At 38.1% G+C, this 17,518-nt stretch overlaps 3 protein-coding genes and 1 long non-coding RNA gene across 5 annotated transcripts in view; 2 read left to right on the top strand and 2 right to left on the bottom strand.

The window, feature by feature from the left end:
• Window positions 1–454: 454 nt before the first annotated feature.
• On the bottom strand, window positions 455–14,093 carry LOC116293073 (uncharacterized). The gene is made up of 4 exons (XR_004196769.2): window positions 14,031–14,093; window positions 3,703–3,778; window positions 2,610–2,807; window positions 455–764 (listed from the first exon to the last, which is right to left on the bottom strand). It is a non-coding gene; the product is annotated as an uncharacterized LOC116293073 (long non-coding RNA).
• The window catches only part of LOC116299159 (S-methyl-5'-thioadenosine phosphorylase), a 182,933-nt gene continuing 173,876 nt past the window's right edge, over window positions 8,462–17,518 (top strand). The window contains exon 1 of the mRNA XM_089030841.1: window positions 8,462–8,469. The gene's annotated coding sequence lies outside the window, so the exon portion shown is untranslated. The remainder of the gene's footprint in view (window positions 8,470–17,518) is intronic.
• Window positions 10,112–11,244, top strand: LOC148910839 (uncharacterized). Its single transcript, XM_089030840.1, has one exon. It carries the CDS (start codon window positions 10,171–10,173, stop codon window positions 11,110–11,112), a length of 942 nt encoding a protein of 313 aa, XP_088886966.1. The 5' UTR covers window positions 10,112–10,170; the 3' UTR covers window positions 11,113–11,244.
• Window positions 11,196–13,950, bottom strand: LOC116293071 (uncharacterized). Of its 2 annotated transcripts, none has more exons than XM_089030838.1 (2): window positions 12,777–13,950; window positions 11,196–12,271 (listed from the first exon to the last, which is right to left on the bottom strand). In XM_089030838.1, exons 1-2 carry the CDS (start codon window positions 13,727–13,729, stop codon window positions 11,923–11,925), a joined length of 1,302 nt encoding a protein of 433 aa, XP_088886964.1. In that variant the 5' UTR covers window positions 13,730–13,950; the 3' UTR covers window positions 11,196–11,922. The 2 variants fall into 2 exon arrangements, with proteins under 2 accessions (XP_088886964.1, XP_031556325.2); XM_031700465.2 differs by having other exon boundaries at window positions 12,762–13,947.

The following is a 17,518-nucleotide window of genomic DNA, read 5'->3' as shown; positions in this document are numbered from 1 at the left end:
GCAATAATCCTCACAGTACAAAGGCTGCCTTGTCACCAAGGTACTCTCACGGGTCTGTAGGGAGTTCAGAGTCTGATATTCTTATCACCAGTGTTCGACATTAGAGGAGTTAGTTGGTATGGTTTCATAAGCTGGCTGTTGTCGGGACAGTAATTTACTGCTGTGGTCCTGGTAAGCGGGGGGTAGCAACAATCTGTGCTGGTGGGACCTCAAGGAGGTGGTGGTGCTGGTGAGACCTCGAGGAGGTATTGGTGCTGGCGAGACCTCAAGGAGGTATTGGTGCTGGTGAGACCTCGAGGAGGTATTGGTGCTGGCGAGACCTCGAGGAGGTATTGGTGCTGGTGAGACCTCGAGGAGGTATTGGTGCTGGCGAGACCTCAAGGAGGTATTGATGATGAGGGAACCTTAGGGTGGTATTTGTCAAAAAGGGCGTGGAGAGGGTAAAGATGGAATTAATTAAAAAACAGAGAAAACATACTAAGTCCAAAATAAAACTTTATTTTTCAAACATAACATGGATTACAAGACAATTTTTACAAGTCCAGAGAATTCAAATTTAAAAAATTTCTAAGTCAAATCAACTAGGTATGAAAAAAAACCAAGTGTCAAATTCTGCAACCCTACCAAATAATCCTAATTAAATTTTTTACAAGTCCAGAAAAATTATAACGATTTCTAAGTCAAAACACCTAGTTATGAAAAATAGCTAAGTGTCAAATTCTGCAACCTTACCAAAAATTCCCAAGTCCATCACTTGTCTTTTCCTGAAAACAATATACAAAAAAATCCATAAGTACCCAATACAAGTACCCCTCCCCCAATTGACGTTCATCACCACCCCTTCCAATGGAGTTCATCCCAACCTCTCCCTATTGAGGTTTATCCCCACCTCACCCTATTGAGGTTTATCCCAACCTCACCCTATTGATGTTTATCCCCACCTCTCCCTATTGAGGTTTATCCCCACCTCTCCCTATTGAGGTTTATCCCCACCTCTCTCTATTGAGGTTTATCCCCACCTCACCTTAATCCTATTGAGGTTTATCCCCACCTCATCCTAATCCTATTGAGGTTTATCCCCACCTCACCCTAATCCTATGAGGTTTATCCCCACCTCACCTTAATCCTATTGAGGTTTATCCCGACCTCACCCTAATCCTATTGAGGTTTATCCCGACCTCACCCTGATCCTATGAGGTTTATCCCCACCTCACCCTAATCCTATTGAGGTTTATCCCCACCTCACCCTAATCCTATTGAGGTTTATCCCCACCTCACCCTAATCCTATTGAGGTTTATCCCCACCTCACCCTAATCCTATTGAGGTTTATCCCCACCTCACCCTAATCCTATTGAGGTTTATCCCGGCCTCACCCTAATCCTTTTGAGGTTTATCACCACCTCACCCTAATCCTATCAAGGTTTATCCCGACCTCACCCTAATCCTATTGAGGTTTATCCCCACCTCACCCTAATCCTATTGAGGTTTATCCCCACCTCACCCTAATCCTATTGAGGTTTATCCCCACCTCACCCTAATCCTATTGAGGTTTATCCCCACCTCACCCTAATCCTATTGAGGTTTATCCCCACCTCACCCTAATCCTATTGAGGTTTATCCCCACCTCACCCTAATCCTATTGAGGTTTATCCCCACCTCACCCTAATCCTATTGAGGTTTATCCCCACCTCACCCTAATCCTATTGAGGTTTATCTCCACCTCACGCTAATCCTATTGAGGTTTACCCACACCTCACGCTAATCCTATTGAGGTTTATCCCCACCTCACCCTAATCCTATTGAGGTTTATCCCGGCCTCACCCTAATCCTATTGAGGTTTACCCACACCTCACGCTAATCCTATTGAGGTTTATCCCCACCTCACCCTATTGAGGTTTATTCCCACCTCACACTGTCGAGGTTTATCCCCACCTCACCCTATCAAGGTTTATCCCACCTCACCCTATTGAGGTTTATTCCCACCTTACCCTATTGAGGGGGACTACCACCCCAACTTGGGTAGGGGTGTGCCGCCAGGACCTCAAAACCCTGACCCTAAAATTTGGATTTTACATACCCTACCCCAGACTAAAACTAAGAATTGTACACCCTATCCCAGACTAAAAGACGGAAATTACGGTTTTACAATCAATTGCAATCAACATTTACTAACATTTTTATTGTTTTTGTGTCGGCAGAAAGCATAGCCTATTCGCCAGACAAAAACAACCAAATCTTTAACCCTATCCCAGACTAAAATGATACCCTATCCAAGACAAAATGTCAAAAAATGATACCCTACCCCAGACCCAAAAGCCAAAAAACCATACCCTTAAGGGCGGCACATACCCGTATAGCAAATATAGGGGAGTACCCTCCCCCCCCCCCCCCCCCCCCCCGGTATATATCTCAGATAATTTCGTATAGTAATGAAGTGGTAGATTTGTAATTATACTTCTGGTAAATCTTTGTCCAATCAGAAGTGCGTCCAGAATATGGAAACTCAACACAAGGTCCACTTTCTTCCCTCTGATCTCCTCCCCTGCCCCCTTCCCTTGCATGGGCCTAAAACTCGGGTTATATCTGAACAACTATAATATTTACTTGCCTGATTTGTGCTGAAACACCATACTGAGAGGAATTATAGGTTCTTGCTCCTGCTCCAGCACTCATAGTTGGAATGCATTGTTTTCATGTCACATTTTGTTAGGTTCACGGTGTCTAACTGGTCTAAGTGACCGCAGTTACAGTAGTGTCACATAGTAATCAGTGTCAGTTCTTTCAAGCTCCTAAGAGGCCTTCGGATCTGTAAAACAAAATGGAGGTTACCATGCATCTAAAGGAGAGAATAATTAACGTTAATTAGCATTATTAGCACAGATTAAATACGTAAGCATTTGGGGCTTGTGTTCAGGATTGTACCGTATCCCCCACCCCCCAGGGATATCTGTTACAAATGAGTATAACCCTGGGGCTTGTGTCCACGATTGTACCATATCCCCCCCCCCCCTCCCCTCCAGGGATATCTGTTACAAATGAGTATAACCCTGGGGCTTGTGTTTAGGATTGTACCATATCCTCCCCCCCCCCTCCAGGGATATCTGTTACAAATGAGTATAACCCTGGGGCTTGTATCCAGGATTGTACCGTATCCCCCCCCTTGTATATTCTATTAACTGCTCCACACGAACCACTTGCATTCAGACTTCATTCTATTCTTACACTTTAGCCTTACACCCCTATGTATGTTCCATTCACTGCTACAACCCATGGTTTTCTTACTGTCTAAGTATTCACAACCAATCAAACAATCTTTATATTGATAAACACAAGCTAAGCATATGTACTTTGCATGAGAATATTTCTTCACTAAAGTCTTTTAAAATTTGAAAATGTTGAAGCAAACTATTAAGCTCAATGTCAAAAAGATAAGGACTTTCCTGTTCAAGTTGATTTGATATCTACATAAATAAAGCATGGAAGAGCTATTTTCAGTTGTTATGTTTCCATATACATCCTTAAACTGTCAGTAGTAATTTGTAAACAATCAAAAGATCGAAAGAAAATCATTCAAACATTTACATAAAAAATACTTCAATTTTAAAGACCAGCAGCACTCACTCATGACACCTTCCACAGCAGCAATGTTTTGCTCAAGAATGAATGCTACTTTCATGTGCAAGAGTAATACATTAACATACCAGTAAATATGGTTAGCAACAACACTGAGGGAGCAAAGTAAGTCCATCATAATCATCTCCATATGTTGTTCCTCAACTGAAATGAAAAAAGAAAATTCAAATTTAGGAAAATCATTCATTATAAATTGATTAATAGAGAGACTGATTCCATACAGTAAGTCAGTCTAGATCGAATTTCTCTGCTATAACGGGTCCTGTGTTTAAGTTACTGCTCATTATGACCAGCCAAATTAGATTTACCGCTGTAGCTCAGTCATCATGGGAAAACATTTTCAATAGTCCATTTGCATGATGGCGTCGTTTGACTACCATTCCCAAAATGCTTCATGAATTTTCTTTCTTATTCAGATTTGTATTTCCTAATTAGGAAAAACAAATTTGAATAAGGCCTAGGGCAAAAGTCGAACTTTCTATGCACTGAACTTAATTACATCAAAGAATGCCGCCTCATTATCACCTGATATCCATTGTTTTTAATGATTTCGGTGCATGGACAGCTCGACGTTTGCCCTAAGAAAGAAAATTCATGAAGCATTTAGGGAATGGTAGTCAAATGGCCTATCCCTATTTCAAAAATACTGGAGAAATTCCCAATATTGAGAAAAGAAAATAATAATAATAAATCCAGATTCAGTAAATTACTGGGATCAATTTCATGGACAACAATTATTTCCCAATACACACCCACAATTGGGAATTAAATACATTTTCCCAGTCATGGGAATGGAATGGGAATTTATTTCCAACCAAAACCTTGAACTGGGAATCAAATAAATATGTTTTTAAAATAATGGGAGTAGGCCCTTTGCAGTGCTGATTAATTCACTGAGAGCAAATGAATGAACATCTTGATTCCCATGGGTGATTATACTGGAGAGCAAACAAACTTTCTACAACCTGTTTCGAGAGATCGTAATAAAACTACATTTCGTAACACGGTAACCAGTCATTTCGCCCACGGACCATTTCGCCCACGCCAATTAGCCCACGCATAAAATCATCGATCATGCGTTTGCCAATTCGCCCACGTGTAGAATCACTTTAAGAAATATGTTACCATGACTAAAAAAAAATTAGTTCGTGATTTACCAACCGGTACCTACCAACCCTACTTGACGCTTAACCTCAAGACTTCAAAACGCGAACTTTTTATACGAATACCGGTCGTTTCGGTACCACGCACTTTCGCTACCGTCGGTTCGCTACCACCCGGAGTCTTTTCGCTACCATCATGAAGTCCTTTCGCTACAATTGGAAATTACCAAAACAAAACTTCGAGGAGACTTGTTAAAAAGAAACATAGCCTCTTGAAAAACATTTGTAAATGATTTTGAAGCATATTTGGAGCGATCATTTCACGATACGATCAGCGAAAATGGAGATCTAAACGCGACCAAGGGCAGTGTTCACTCATTAGCTGCCATATCAAGTCCGTTTCTACCAACTTATGACTCGGATGATCTTATTTCCCCATACTCTAATCTATAAACTGTGTGCTTTGGGTAGCTTTATCATTCTTTATCATTTTTTAACTTGCCAAAGTTCGAGAAAAATACAAAATACCTTATGCGCGAAACATCGATCGACAAGCGACGCCATATTGTTTTCGTGTAATCAACAAGCTTTTCCTTAGTCGTTTACTGACGCTTTCTTTTCTTGAAATCCATTAGACTTTATTATTTGCACTAAAAAACTAAGACAAAATGATCTAGTGATTTTATCTGGAATAAATTCGAGGCCATTTAATATCTGATGTGAACGCCAAAAACGTAACGATTGAGCTCAGTTTACGGTGTTTCATACGAGTCTTTTCGCTACCAATAAGTTTTTAGTCTCCGTAGAGTAGTTTGTTGAAAACATTACAATATCTTTCTTCTTCATCGAAAAATCGAATGTTTAGGACATATTTAATATTATTGCTTCTGACTTGCCAAGGTTAGAGCGAGAGAAGCCTGAGCTTGTCTAATATTTTTTGTAGATGTCAGATTCAGCAACACACAACATCTCCCATCTCAAAGCACCATATCTTTTTCTTTAACTTTATTAGTGAAAAGAATAAAGTCTAATGGATTCTATGTAAAGAAAGCATAAGTAAACGACTAGGAAGCTTGTTGATTACACGAAAACAATATGGCGTCGCTTGTCGATAGATGTTTAATAGGCGTAAAGGTATTTTGGCTTTTCTAGCTCGAACCTTGGCAAGTCAGAAGCAATAAATATGTCCTAAACATTCGGTTTTCCGATGAAGAAAAAAGATATTGTAATGTTTTTAACAAACTACTCTTTGGAGACTAAAAAACTTATTGGTAGCGAAAAGACTCCGGCCTAAATGAAACACGGTAAAATGAGCTCGATTGTTCTACTCAATCGTTAAGTTTTTGGCGTTTACATCAGATATTAAATGGCCTCAAATTTATTCCAGATAAAGTCGCTAGATCATTTCGTCTTAGTTTTTTAGTGCAAAGAATAAAGTCTAATGGATTTCAAGAAAAGAAAGCGTCAGTAAACGACTAAGGAAAAGCTTGTTGATTACACGAAAACAATATGGCGTCGCTTGTCGATCGATGTTTCGCGCATAAGGTATTTTGTATTTTTCTCGAACTTTGGCAAGTTAAAAAATGATAAAGAATGATAAAGCTACCCAAAGCACACAGTTTATAGATTAGAGTATGGGGAAATAAAGTCATCCGAGTCATAAGTTGGTAGAAACGGACTTGATATGGTAGCTATTAAGTGAACGCTGTCCTTGGTCGCGTTTAGATCTCCATTTTCGCTGATCGTATCGTGAAATGATCGCTCCAAATATGCTTCAAAATCATATACATCTTTCAACAGACTATGTTTCTTTTTAATAAGTCTCCTCGAAGTTTTGTTTTGGTAATTTCCAATGGTAGCGATGATTTTATGCGTGGGCGAATTGGCGTGGGCGAAATGGTCCGTGGGCGAAATGACTTTAAACCTGTAACACACTAGTTACACATGTTTTCATTCAGTTCTTTACAAGTAGCTAAAAAGAATCACCAATTTAATATAAAAACAAAATTTTGCCCTCCAGTACAGACACCTGACCATTAACTGCAAAGGGCCTATTTATTCATAACCCAAACCCCTGAAATTGTCAAATAAGTATGTTTTTATAATAATGGGAATGGAATGGAATAAAATATGTCTCTCTCCCTAATGAAATTCCAATACTCCCTTTTCTTTTTCACTTAAAATTTCGGATTGGTGGGCCCTTTGACCCCCTGAAAGAAATTCCTGGTCAGAACACTGATCAGATATACAATCACTTGCTTTCGGCTTCTGGTTGTATACTGTATCTGATACAACATGGCCACTCATATTGCATGTATATATATTACATATAATTGAAAAAACTAGAAAAATATATTAAAATCTAAATATAAAAATTATACATGATATAAGGAAAATGTATTCATGTTAAAAACAAATCTAATGTTCTAATCTAGCTATGAATTACAAATTAGCCATGAGTCACAGCTGTTGTTAATTAAGTCTGCAAGATTTTTGCACCTTATAACATTTTTAAAGGACTGTAGGCTTGGCCTTTCTTTATCATCTTTATCTAGTTTGGCCCAAATAAACGTTCCTAAATATCTAAGAGTGTGTTTACCAAAGCTTACGGTTTGATAATTGGGTAAATTAAAGTTTCTATTTCCTAATATGAAAAGAAAAATTTGGGTGTCCTGAGCTGAAATTAATAGATGTCTACGCACGAGTTTTTAAAGCAAAAATTTAGTCACCACAAATGATTAGGAAAAGAATAAAACTCACAAATTAAGATCTCTTTACAGACTCCATACATGTAATTGCACATTAATGCCAAAAAGTGAGTCATTCTACAATACTACATAGATATTCTTGACAGAAAGACGAAGAAATGCATTGATTTGTCATATTTTCTCCTTTCGTTGCCCTCAAAATCTCATAAAGTTGGGGAAAAAAATCCTACAAAAATCTGTATTAATTTTTCATGCGTTAGAAAATTAACTTTTCTAAATAATTAGATATAGATTTTTAGAAGTTTTTTCAAATAAGTTTATAAAAAGTATAGAGTCTCATGCAAAACTTGAGGGTTTTGCTCTCTTGAAGTTCAAAACATCTTATGGTTTTTCAATAAAATTGTGTAGATTATCCAGCAGTTATTGGATATGACCTCATTGGAAGTTAATTAACCTTCATAAGTCAGGGGCGGCGGAAGATAAAAATCTTTGGGGGGCACTGCAAAAATCTTTGGGGTGCACTAAAGATTATATTTAACGCTATGTGATAGTGACAATGTTTTGTTTGATTGCAGACGCATGCACCGTAAAACAATGACTAAGAGCCAATATTTTTGAGGGGCCAGGCCCCCCAAAAAAATTTGGTGGGGGGGGAGGAACGTGCCCCCCCGGTTCTGCCGCCCCTGTAAGTTAAAGACACTACAAACAATAGTATAACTGGAACAAGTTGCTAATTAAGTGACCACCAAGAACAAAGGAGAGAGAACCATGACTTATGGAATCTCTCTAATCAATATTTTGAAAAAAATATTTTGTACTACTTTGTATAAATTATGTTTTTTATAAGCTTAATTATTCAAAGAAAAAAATATTCTCACAAAACATTATATAAACATTTTTTTCTCAGGGAGGAGTAGGTGAGGAGAGGTATTGGTCTTCAAAGTACGAAGAAAATTGGTTTTAGAAAATCATTTAAAGAAATGGAAAATTGGGCAAAGATGTTCGAAAAAATATTAATACACATGTTCTAACTGTTCAAAGATAAGAAAACCATACTTTGAACACAAAATGAATGTTTGAAAACGCGTTTTTACGTCCACGACAACTCCTGCACGTGCCACAAGAAACACTCGCTAAGGCCCGATTCATACGTCGCGCTTTTCATGTGCCGAACCTAATAGTATCTATTTGGCACATAAGAGGCTCGACGTATGAATCAATTAAGTTCGACACGACAGGATTAGGTTCGACACAGTACTGAGCTCGACCGCGCCAGTCGAGCCGCACGGCAAAAGTTCGACACTGATTCAAACGTCGAGCTCCTGTTGTGCCGAATCAAATGCATACATTAAAATAAGGTGAGCCCGGACCTAAAAAGCGGCGGTATTTGGTAATGAGTATGCGCGATACGGTCTTGAGAGATCCAAGATGGCGGATGATATGTGCTCTTCGTGCTTTAAGGGCACGAAGTATTTTTGTTTATCGTGCGCTATGCCCTTCTGCTGTGAATGTACATTATTCGAGAATGATGAAAACACACCCGGCTGGACAATGGGAAAGTCGGTAGGGTACTGTCAGGTCTGTTTTGAGGAGAAAAGGAAAGACAAACCTGAAGTTGGAAGGTAAGCACTGCCAAAACGAGTCGTGTTATTTATTTACTTATTAAACTTCCATGTAGATAAATCAAGGAAACTTATTAAACATGAACTTCTTCTGGAGTCGGGAGAATCAAAACTAATGAATGAAATTGTCAGTGAAAATATTTTACATGACCATCCAAAATGAAACAAAATAAATACTATAACTAATCTAAAGGATATCTGTGCTCAAGAGCCGATTAAACGACATGTGTGTAAATCTAGAAAGTTTTGTTACGCTTGACAACATTATATTTATAAACATATATCAATAACTTAAGTCTCTGATTTCTTTTTTTCTTTTTCTTCTTCTTCTAGGATAATCTCCACAATAGCTCAACATCATAGTATACTTCAATGATAATGGTTATAATTAGGTTAAATTTAAGTTTAGATTGGGATACTTTTAGTTCAGGCAGGTCCAAATGAGCTTTTAAAGTTGCCAAATTATAATCTGCATTATCAAATGAATATAAATTGCAAAAAAAAAATCACTTGCATAACTGCCAGTTTTCTTCTTTTGTATACCACTTACACATGTGTAAAAGGTGCAATGTTGATACATTAACATTTCAGTGAAGTGATACTTTAAACTACAATGGTTAATAATCATATTTGGTCACTTACCACTCACTATATAGAACTACATTTTGGGATGATTTGTTAATGCCTAATGGGAGACATACTTCCCTCTTGTTCATCACACTGTAGTAGAGTGCAATTATTATATGACTTTTACATCATTTTACCATATATGGTCAAAGTAGAGTGCAAATACCCAGCCGTATTACACCTTTTGACAGCACTACATTTGCTTCCTTAAAAATTTTTTCTTAAAAAAGCATTCACTCTTCTCTATTTATTTGTAATAAAATCTTGAAGAAAACTTTGTTGTATAATAAATAGCTCATAAGATTTTTTTTCGTGTAATACAGGTGTATATTTTGCAAGTTGCGAATGTAATGTAACATCTTTATAAGATCTATATACTAAAATCAACTTCTAATTAGCACTCATTCATAAAGAGACTGTAGTATGGGCTTAGTTAGTACAATACAATATTCTCATGGTTTTTTTGATTACTCCATATGACATGTCTAACAAACCACTTTTCTATACTGTTATGTTTCCTTAGCAGTTCTGTGACTGAAGTAAATGATGAGGTAGATTACGAGTTAGATCAGCTATCAGAAGAAGAGAAAGAAACAGATGATCCTGAGTTTGACAGTAAAAAAGTAGGGAATAAGAAGCCAGGGCGAAAGTCAGTGTGGTCTGCTGCCTCTATGGATGACCTCATTGATATCATCATCAACAGTGAGAACTACAAGAGGAACCTCATCTTTGTCAATGTAAAAAACCAGAAGAATAGCAAAGTATATAAGGCAGTCCTGAGGGAGCTGAAGAAGAGAGCTTTGGAGCGAGATGAAAACATTTCCTTTAACATCACTCAAATAAGAAACAAATTTAAGAAATGTATTGCTGAGTGTAAGAAGGCTGCACTCACAATTAAAACAGCCACAGGAGTCAAGCGATTTGCTGATTCCAAAGGTTATGGTAAGTGGTTTGACCAGCTCTACCCGATTGTGAGGTCTAGGGACTCATGCCAGCCGGAAATGGCCAGGGAACCATCAGCTACAATTGAGAGCGAATCTGAAGAACAAAATGGAACCAAGCAATTTATTCCAGTAAAGTCAGGTAGGAAGAGGAAGGCAACAGCAGAAGATACCAACCAACAAGTGCTAAGCATGATAAAGGAGGTCATTACCAATGATCCAACAAAACATTTGTTGGACTTTATGAAAGATGAAATGGAAAGGCAGCGCCAACATGAAGCACAGCTCTTTAGTATGTTGTCCCAAAGTTCAATGTTCAATCCAGGGGCTTCAAGTTACCACCACCAGCAGCCAAGACCATCCTTTATACAAGAAATGCAAGGATGTCCAAATGTGCCATTCCCTTCCTTGCCCCCAAATCCACAGCAGGCTACCAGCACGTTTAATAAATATCCACCTTCAACATCTGGTTTGTAAGATTAATGGCTGACTTCAAAGATTCCTTTATTATTTTGTCAAAATATATTTCTTAAGGAGGAATTCAAATATTTAAGTAGACATTTAAGTATAAAATTTATTCGAGAAAATTATTTCTTCTAATAGTTGCACTTAAGGACAGTATAATGATGTAGTAATATTATTTTACTTTGAAAGTACAATGAATATATTTTGCAACATGATTATACTTTTTACAGTAACTCTATTTGTATTGCAAAGTAAGCCAATTTAGCCACCTCCTTATAAAGCACAAGACAGCAGTAGGTCAAATTGCATACAAATCATAATATATTTATTTAAAAAATATTTATAAGGCATATTTATTGCAAAAACAAATGTATTTATCTATTTATACAAAAAAAATGTTTCATTATAAAACTTGTGATGTATTTATCATGTATCTTTTATATGGTTGGGTAATTCTTAGAGGGTGGGCTAATAAGAAAAAATAGGGACTAAAAAAGGAAAAAAATATGAATACATATTTGATTAATAAAGATTGAACAATTAAGTTAGCAAAATGAAGTTCAATACAAGAAAACCACAATGTTTTGGTGTCATAGCTATGCCATTGTCAAGTGACAGAATAACATAAATGTAAAGAGTTTATATCTTTAAGATGTGATAAATGACAAAGATACATATTCAAAAGGGATACATATTCAAAAGGAAATCATTGAGGCCAGCTACAGGCCTGTACACACTTGGACCTTATAACTTAGTACAACAATGTTCTATGAAATCAAAGAGCTCCCTTGTAAGAAAAAACCCATTCACAAAAATGGTCCATCAACAAACATTTCCAGTTGTTTTTTCTTGCCAAAGTTTTTGGCACAGGACATTCCTGACCTTGTTTGCCTCTGCAGGTGAGTCCCTAACTTTCTGGCGTTCTCTCATCTGCAGTAGCTGCCTGACTTCCTGGCGGTCTCTTCTACCTTGGGTTTGTGGATCGACAGTAATATCTAATTTCTTAGATAGACTATCCCCCTTCTCGATGCATACATTGTGCAAAACCATGCACGCGAGGGTAGTCGTTCTCAATTCCTCTCTACTGCTCTCGCATTTTCTCAATAATACACGCCATCGCCCTTTCAGTTGCCCATATGCTCCTTCTGTAACCATCCGGGCTCTGCTTAACCTATGTTATCATGATAATGATAAAATAAACTTTATTTTATGATGGATTTCATTGAATATTATTATGGTTGAGATGGCCTTTATTTATAATAATCATTATAACCTTTAATTATTGATTGATTTATCATTTCTCTTGATGTTGAAACAAATATCAATATCCCATGGTCCATTTCCAATGAGGGTGAGAGGTATAATTGTTGTCTTAGAAAAAACCTAGTAGCTGGTCCAAATAAAAAAGTCAAAACATGTTGAAATTCCTGTGAAATATTTATTTTTGGTTCTCAAAACTGGCACTTTTTGCTAACAGAGGTCTATTAATATAATAATAGACCCCTAATAATTCAGCCAATCAGAGGGCTGCATTGCAGTGATATAACATAAAATAAACATAAATATCCAACCCTTGGGAAAAAAGTAAATAGTTTTTTAGCCAATCAGAGCATATGTTAGAGTGAAGTTATATTCAAATAAAATTAAAAACTGCATAGTACCTGTAATTGAAATACCTTTGCTGTGGTGTTAACGTTGCTTGGGTGTATGGTTTCATAAGCCAGGTACATAGAGGGAATGCCGAGTCACCAATAATGAGTGGAGGTATTTTAATCTCACTTTCTTTCTTGCCAATTTGGGGAATGTACTCTCCTGACTGAATCTTCTCCCATATATTAGTAGATTGAAATATCACTGCATCATGTGAGTTGCCAGGAAATCCACAGGAGCCCCACACAAACCGATAGTTTGAGTCTACCATCCCCATCAGCACTATTGAATAAAAATTTTTGAAGTTGTGGTACTCTTTGCAGGACTCCAGGCCTCCTGGTGGGCACTTGATCGGGATGTGACAGCCATCAATTGCTGCCCAGCAACAGGGGAATTGCCACATTGTTTCCATGTCGATCATCTTTGTTTTAAAGTCTTCATCTGACTTCGGCATGTGCTTTGTTATACTTGAGTCCCACATTTCTTCTACGATCACCGCCGTAACTTCCTGTACTATGCTACAGACCGTCGAAACGCCCAAACCAACCATTTCTGCGATAGTATAGTAATAATCGCCTCTGCCAAGCCTATACAAACATATGGCGAGTCTCAACTCGGGGCTTACAGGGTCTTCTGCTTTCGTTTCTTTGACAAGGCGATGATGGATTTTTTTAAGAATGAATTGGAATGTCTCTCGAGAAACCCGGAATGTTTTTTTGAATCTTCTGTTGGTGTACTGAGTCCAAACCGTCTCCCACCACCCGGCATTTCTTGAGAGGCGGCGACACGATCTCGCAACGGTCCCCGAAGTGTAAACACCATTTTGTAAGGAAAGAAGCAACAGCATTACAGCGAAACTGACTATATGTCTTCTTCTGCTAACAAGTAACAGCATAGACTGCATGATATTTTGCCTTCTTGATGCCCTTGCATGTCGAATAGCACGGAGAAAAAGTAGTCTTTTTTTATCGTCCGCCATGTTTGTTTTGATTTGAATTGTTTCAATTTAACGTAACTCCGCTGGCTGATTTTACCGCTTACTCATGCTCAGAGTTTTTGGCTCAACACATTAGGTGCGACGTATGAATCAACGTCGATCCTATTGTAATTGTGTCGACCCAAATAGGATATTAGGTTCGGCACATGAAAAGCGCGACGTATGAATCGGGCCTAATTCAACGAAAAGACAGCAAATACCAGAAAAAAATGTCAACAGAGAAGTAAAAACATTTAAATTACATAATACGAGGGTTATTTTTTAGCTTCCGAAAGTTTCTTACCGTCTAATAGCGATGTTTTTCGTCCCTCTTCATATTCCTTCTCCATGTTTTTTTTTGCTCGTGACCCAAGGGGCTTATGGGACAATAGAATACCCACAATGCCCTGCGCAGCTATTTAAATCCCGCAACCAATGAAAACGCAAGATTTCTATAAAGTTATTTATCTTAATTAGATTATTTTTATTCCATATAGCTTTTTTCCTTCCATAGCACGAGTCATTAAAACCGCGAAATAGATATTATAGTAATAATACGCATTAGAGAGCATTCCACATCTATATTCGTGAAAAAGTCGATGAACAAAATTGTACAAATTAGTGCAGAGTTTCGTAGGTCTACATATCCACTGCAAAAAAAATGTCTGCCAACTTTGTCTTAAACTTGTGGTTCGTCGCTTCGTAATGATGAGTTTGGTGGTTAGAAACCAATTCTCATTAGCCTCGATTTAGTGTACGATTGCTTTGTGATACAACCAACTGGAAGGATAAAGAATAACAGAGCTTGGCTTGTGTTTAAGTGGTGTATTTTGAACAAAAGCTAAAACGCGGGCGTAGAGTGCATTTTACAGCCCCCCCCCCCCCCCCCCCCCCCCAGCCCAAATTACATACATTTACTGTATTTTACCTCTATGTCTCTCCGCCCTAGCCTTCTCCATAAACTCTCACATACTATATCTCTCTAGCGAGCGGGCTTCCTTTTCCAGCGAAAACCTAGAGTGCTTTTTTTGTTTCTTCGTTCCCAGACTCCGGCTCATTAATAGTTAGAGAAACTATAGAAAGCCTCAGAGAGATGCCGCTACGAACCGCACCATAACACACTTTGTAAATCGATCACAATGATCGTTGGCTAGCTTGACCTCGAGGTCGTATTACGAAGAACGAACCGTGGTTCGAGCTTTAGCCTGATTCCCCCTCCTCCACAGGCCCCGACCCCTTTCCCCCTCCCCTGCCCATTTGGGCCGCTACTCAGGCTATTCGAGCTTCGTTTTGCGTTCGCCATAGTCATATCTGACATCGCTGTGTAAACAAAGTACCCTATGTACTGCCAAAATAATTGAATTGTCCGAGAAGACGAGAGCACAAAAGAACCACTCTTGCTTTCCTGTCGATCTGGGCCGGTTGTACGAAGCCTGGATAGCGCTATCCGACGGATGAATCTTTCCCAGTGGATAAATTTATTGGAAAACAGCATCACTTTATCCACTGGATAAGGATTTATCCACCGGGTAGTGCTATCCAGGCTTCGTACAACCGGGCCCAGTAATGTTCAATGCAAACAAAACAAAAATAAAAGCGCGCAAAGCACCACGTTATGAGCTGGGCCTTTAAAAGTATAATGAACCAAATGGTATGCATTCATAACTGACAAATATCTAAATAGCTAAGAAACCCTTATCAAGCGGCTTGCATGGCACAAGACATTTTATTGATTGGAAAAAGGAGCTTTGGTATCAGGCTCAGACACGAACATTCTTAGTTTCAAAAATTCATATTTTGTCATTTTAAGGATCAGTAATGTTTACGAAACTTCACGGCAACTTTACTATTAACGATGTGACAAATTTGAAAGTAGAATCCCAGTTTTCCGATAAATCAAATATCTTATAAAGTGCATATGACCCCTAAAATCAAACCACTTTTATCATATTCTAGACATCAGCAGCTTTCAAATGATATACATATGAGGTCGATTGGATATTTCCTGGGCGAGATATTGAGTCTTAAAGGTGCGACTTTTGGCTTCCTGTGTCAGGGTGGATGTGAAAAAGTGATCTGAGAACGAGAGTAATCTGTGACGTCAAGATAGGTATGGTATCCAGTCCTGCTGCGCCTATTGGTCGAGCGTCCTGTGTTGCTGCCGAGATGGAATACTCTGCTGAGACTAATTCACAGCGGTGCTCTTCATCCTCTCCGCCATCAGCTCCAGTTGGGCGCTTGTATCCCTGTCTTTGCGCAATGTCTTTGCGCATTCCCCCCCCCCCCCCCCCCCCCTGGAATAAATTGGCAGTCGACAAACGATTTTTTCTTTCAACTTTATGGGACACTCAAGAAGAAGAGGACGATATCACATGCTCCCTTGTTATTATAGCCTCGTAATTTGCATAACAATGCAAGTTTGAACAGTGAGTTAGCACGCATGCGCGTTAGAGGATCGCACAATGAGGTCATAACTGCTCCGTATATAATTCGGAGAATTTGAATTATCCTGCAAGGTATAGTTACCTCTTGTCTAATTTTTCATTTTTGGTATACAAACTCTTTTAGGTATCACTCTAGCAATCATTAGTATTGTCAAGTTCAGTGTTTAAGAATAAATCTCTGGATAATGTCATATAGATTTCGATTCTGTTTTGTCTGCTGCGCTACTGGATATGTGTATTATCTGGTTAATAAAGATTATTATTATCATTATTATTATTTATTTATTTATTATTATTATTATTATTTTATTATTATTATTATTATTATTATTATTATTATTATTATTATTATTATTATTATTATTATTATTATTATTATAAAGAATCTGCATACACTGCTGTACAGCGGTTTCCTTTTTCTAGTCACCTGTCTAACCATTGCTTTCAAAGTGTTTGATGAGGATATCCTGTATTGGTCAATACTTGTTCAAATAGGACTGAAGAACTTGATTCACTGGCAGCTGGTCTATATCATTGCATTGACAGGACAACAACAATCCGTCAAAAAGGAAAAGATAATCATTGGAATGGAAAAGAATATCTGTGAACTAGACAAAAAGGATCCGAATTTGGTGCAAGTGGTTGCGATTTCTCTCATCATCCTTCACTCCATAACAGCAATAGCTGCCATTGTTCTTAATGCTCTTGTGTTGTGGACTGTACGCAAAACCCCTTCTCTACACACACCATCGAGAATCCTTCTCTGTAGTCTTGCTATGACTGATTTACTGACTGGAGCCTTGGTGCAAGGATTGTCAGTCGTATATTTTGCTTCTACTATCAAATACTGGCCTGATGTTATCTGTGTATCTTCCTTACTTCTAACAAGGATCGGTTATATCCTAGGAACTATATCACTCTCGACTTTGACAGCTATCAGTATTGATCGATGTATGGCCATTGTAATGAAGACATCTTACCGATCTGTAGTAACCAAGAAACGAACTTCTCTACTCGTGCTCTCTATCTGGCTCTTGGAATCCCTTGTTATCTTATTCACAGTTCATTTTCTTCACCCGCAGCAATTTTTGATTCTTGCTTTAGTTTTTCTGTCAATATGTATATTCACTATCACTGTATCATATTCGATGGCTTTCTATTCCCTTAAGCGTCTTTCTGCCCAAGTCACCAACCATCTCGCAACTGGGCAGCAACCAGCTTCAGATTTGAATATCTTCAAATACAGGAGATATCTTGTAACCATGGTGATCATACTCACTGCTACCTTAATGTTATATACACCGTTATTAGTTTTTTACTTTACAAGAATTTCATCGCCTGTTATTCT

This window comes from Actinia tenebrosa, unplaced genomic scaffold (genome assembly GCF_029948245.1).
Source record: "Actinia tenebrosa isolate PJP-AT-01 unplaced genomic scaffold, QUT_ActTen_1.0 PGA_scaffold15__27_contigs__length_11533743, whole genome shotgun sequence".
NCBI classification, from domain to species: domain Eukaryota; kingdom Metazoa; phylum Cnidaria; class Anthozoa; order Actiniaria; family Actiniidae; genus Actinia; species Actinia tenebrosa.
The sequence above is the reverse complement of the archived record's forward strand: the minus strand, read 5'-3'. Positions and strand labels throughout refer to the sequence as shown.